Source organism: Sinocyclocheilus grahami, unplaced genomic scaffold (assembly GCF_001515645.1).
Source record: "Sinocyclocheilus grahami isolate Dianchi unplaced genomic scaffold, SAMN03320097.WGS_v1.1 scaffold1551.1, whole genome shotgun sequence".
Classification (NCBI taxonomy): Eukaryota; Metazoa; Chordata; class Actinopteri; order Cypriniformes; family Cyprinidae; genus Sinocyclocheilus; species Sinocyclocheilus grahami.
The window spans coordinates 357553-360801 of NW_015506730.1; the positions used below are offsets into that span (position 1 = coordinate 357553).

The 3249-nt window shown below is 42.5% G+C and overlaps 1 protein-coding gene across 1 annotated transcript in view; it reads right to left on the minus strand.

Moving 5' to 3' along the window:
• Positions 1–3249, minus strand: part of LOC107571120 (zinc finger protein 345-like) — a 19532-nt gene that overhangs the window by 9815 nt on the left and 6468 nt on the right. Inside the window, exon 3 of the mRNA XM_016257396.1 lies at positions 2587–2945. Coding sequence (XP_016112882.1) covers positions 2587–2945 — 359 coding nt within the window. The remainder of the gene's footprint in view (positions 1–2586; positions 2946–3249) is intronic.

Genomic DNA, 3249 nt, shown 5'->3' on the forward strand with positions numbered 1-3249 from the left:
TGCTGGGCAGATCCTTCACTGTACGCACAGACCATAGTAGCCTACAGTGGCTAATAAGAATGAGAGAACCGGAGGGACAGTTGGCCAGGTGGCTTGAGAAGCTTGGAGAGTATGACTTCAAAGTTGTTCATCACCCTGGGCGCTGTCATGAAAATGCTGATGTGCTTTCCCGGAGGCCATGCCGTTCAACTTGCCCCTGCAACCTTAAGAATCCCATCTCGATTAGCCCTCAGCTCTGTCACCAGGCAGTTCAGTGTGACTTTGACGGCAAACTAGTAAGTAACGTACCTGCAGCTGTTACCACGGAGTCTTGTCAAGTGGGGGTAGTACAACCTGCCATCACTGCCAGTACTTCTTCATTCTCTGGGTGGACTACTGAAGAACTGCGTGCTGCCCAAGCAGCTGATACTGATATCGCTCCCATCAAGAGGTGGATGAAGGAAAGCATGGAATGACCCTCCTGGGAAGATGTGTCACCCTATGGGCCGGCAACATAAGTCTACTAGAGTCAGTGGCAAAGACTGTACCTAAAGGATGGCATTCTGTTACGATGTTACTACCTGAATGAGGGCCCTGAGTTTTACCCCCAGATTATCCTGCTGCGAGTTTTCCGGAAAGATGTCATGCACCAGATGCACGAGGGGCTAGTGGGTGGACAGCTGGGTGTTTAAAGACTCAGAAGTTTGGCAACCTCAGGAAGTTCCTGCCCCAGACCTGGGAGTCGATGGAGCTGAACTTGACTTGGATCTGTCTTGTCTCTTCACGGAGGAAACCAGGAATTCCGGTGGCCCAGACAGCATGTCTCTCATGGATGACACCAGTGTGCCGATGACTGAGCAGGACACAGAGGATGTTCAGTGGAGAGAAGGTAGCACTATGCAACAGGATTTAACAGGGACTGTTAACGACCAAATGAGGCAGGAGTCAGGAGATCACCGAGGAGGTTTGGGGACTGGACTAATTGATTATTAAAGACTTAAGGGGAAAAAAAGAGAAAGAAAGAATATTTTGTTGGCAATTTGTTATTCTTATACAATTGTTCAAAAAAATAATAATTGATGCATGTCATCTGTGGAAAATATTATTTAATGTGTTCCCTTTTTGTAACCCGGGTGGATTTTGTTGTTTACCATTTTGCTGTTAAGGAAACAAGCCAAGTGTATGTTTAATTAAGCCCGAGTTGTTTAATTTGTATGCAACGGCTGTTGTTCTCCTCTTTTCTTTCTGCAGGCCAGTAGTGGAGAAGTCAGTCGGTCACTCAGCTGGCCTTAACTAACTACCTCACTAGTCATGTTGGGACTGAATTACTATTGCTTCAACGAAGGCCCCCCCTTTACAAAGCTACTCTTTAACCCCTCCCGGCACCGTGCTATCCTTTCACCTTATGGACTGTTTACCACGTCACGTGGGGTTGGAATATATCGGCCAGTGCCTCCATTGAGCGGAGTTGCTTGAATGGACTGTGTGCTTTGACAATGGAGCTGCCTACGGACTGTTGATAAACAAATTTAAAAAAAGAAGGGATAAACGAACATAAAAAATTTAATATGGGTAGACATTGTGTTGAATGTACTTTTGCCTTCTATTAACACTGTGAATCTATGGTAATATACTTGTTAATGTGTGTGATGTATTTTGTATCAGTCATGCCATGGTGCTGGAGTGGTGTTAAGTTTAATCACCATCCAGAGTGGGGGTAGTGTTGCGGGAGAGAGGAAAAAGGAGTTGCCGCTTTAAGACAGCTATGTACGGGAGTTGTAGCATTTTACTCAGACTAAAACCCCTTTATTTCGGACGAGAAAGCGTTTTTTGTGTGTGTGAGAGTGGCTTTTGCACATCCTGTCATGCCTTTGACTGCGTGCCGCTGCAATAAGGTTAACGATTAATCGATCGTTAATTTAAACAACGATCGATCATGGAAATGATCGAAAATTGACATCCCTAACAGACATATTGATAAAGTGAGTTTGGAAATGCAACATTCTCCACCCATTTCACCATATTTATAATTTTACATTATAATAGTGTTATTGCAATCACAATGTATTTCTTTCATGATTTTATAATTGATAATAATTAATTTATTAATAATTTATTGTAATTAGATTTTTGGCCAAATTGTGCAGCCTTACAAACAGGCAAAGCAAATCTGGCTCTCTTAAAAAACACATTCAAGATCAAAATCTCAACACAGAGAGAGAGAGAAAAATACTATAATTTGCCATTATGTTCCCAAATATCTCAGAAAATCTTCTCTCAAACCTGATCAGATCATCAGTCAATATGAACCTGATCCTGCAGAGACATTCAAGTGTCATGAAAAACAACAAAAGGTCAAAAAAGAAAGAAACAAACCTGGAGGAATGAAATCTTCATCATCATCCCCATTATTCTCATCCAACACAGAGAGAGAGAGAAAAATACTATAATTTGCCATTATGTTCCCAAATATCTCAGAAAATCTTCTCTCAAACCTGATCAGATCATCAGTCAATATGAACCTGATCCTGCAGAGACATTCAAGTGTCATGAAAAACAACAAAAGGTCAAAAAAGAAAGAAACAAACCTGGAGGAATGAAATCTTCATCATCATCCCCATTATTCTCATCCTCCTCCTCCTCTTCCTCATCACTGTGTTGTTGTTCTTTCTCTGCGGTGGTTTCTTCTCCTCGGCTCTCCATCAGGTTCCTGCAGTCCAGCAGTTTGACGGAGCACATCTTCAGCGGCGTCTGCAGCATCTGCTGTTCTCCAGCGTTACAGTCAGAGGTTTGATCAGTGGATTCATGATCCTGAGCGTCAGTATAACAGAGTAAAGTGAGGCTGAGCTCTGAGTCCTGTGTGTCTCTGGATCTCTGATCTCTGACGCTCCAGACTGAATCCTGAGCTTCTGTCCCATCAGCCGCACGCACTGAAACCTGCTCCACATCCTGACAAACACAATCAGCTTATCAATACAGAATCATATATCAGTTGATTCTGACACTCATGAATCAACTTTGAAACGTAAAGGGATAGTTCACCCAAAAATGAATATTCTGTCATTAATTACTCACCCTCATGTCGTTCCAAACCTGTAAGACCTTCGTTCATCTTCGAATCACAAATTAAGATATTTTTGATGAAATCCGAGAGCTTTCTGACTCTCCATAGACAGCAATGAAACTGAAATGTTCCCGGGCCCAGAAACGTAGTAAGGACTTTGGTTAAATAGTCCATGTGATATCAGTGGTTCAACCGTAATTTTATGA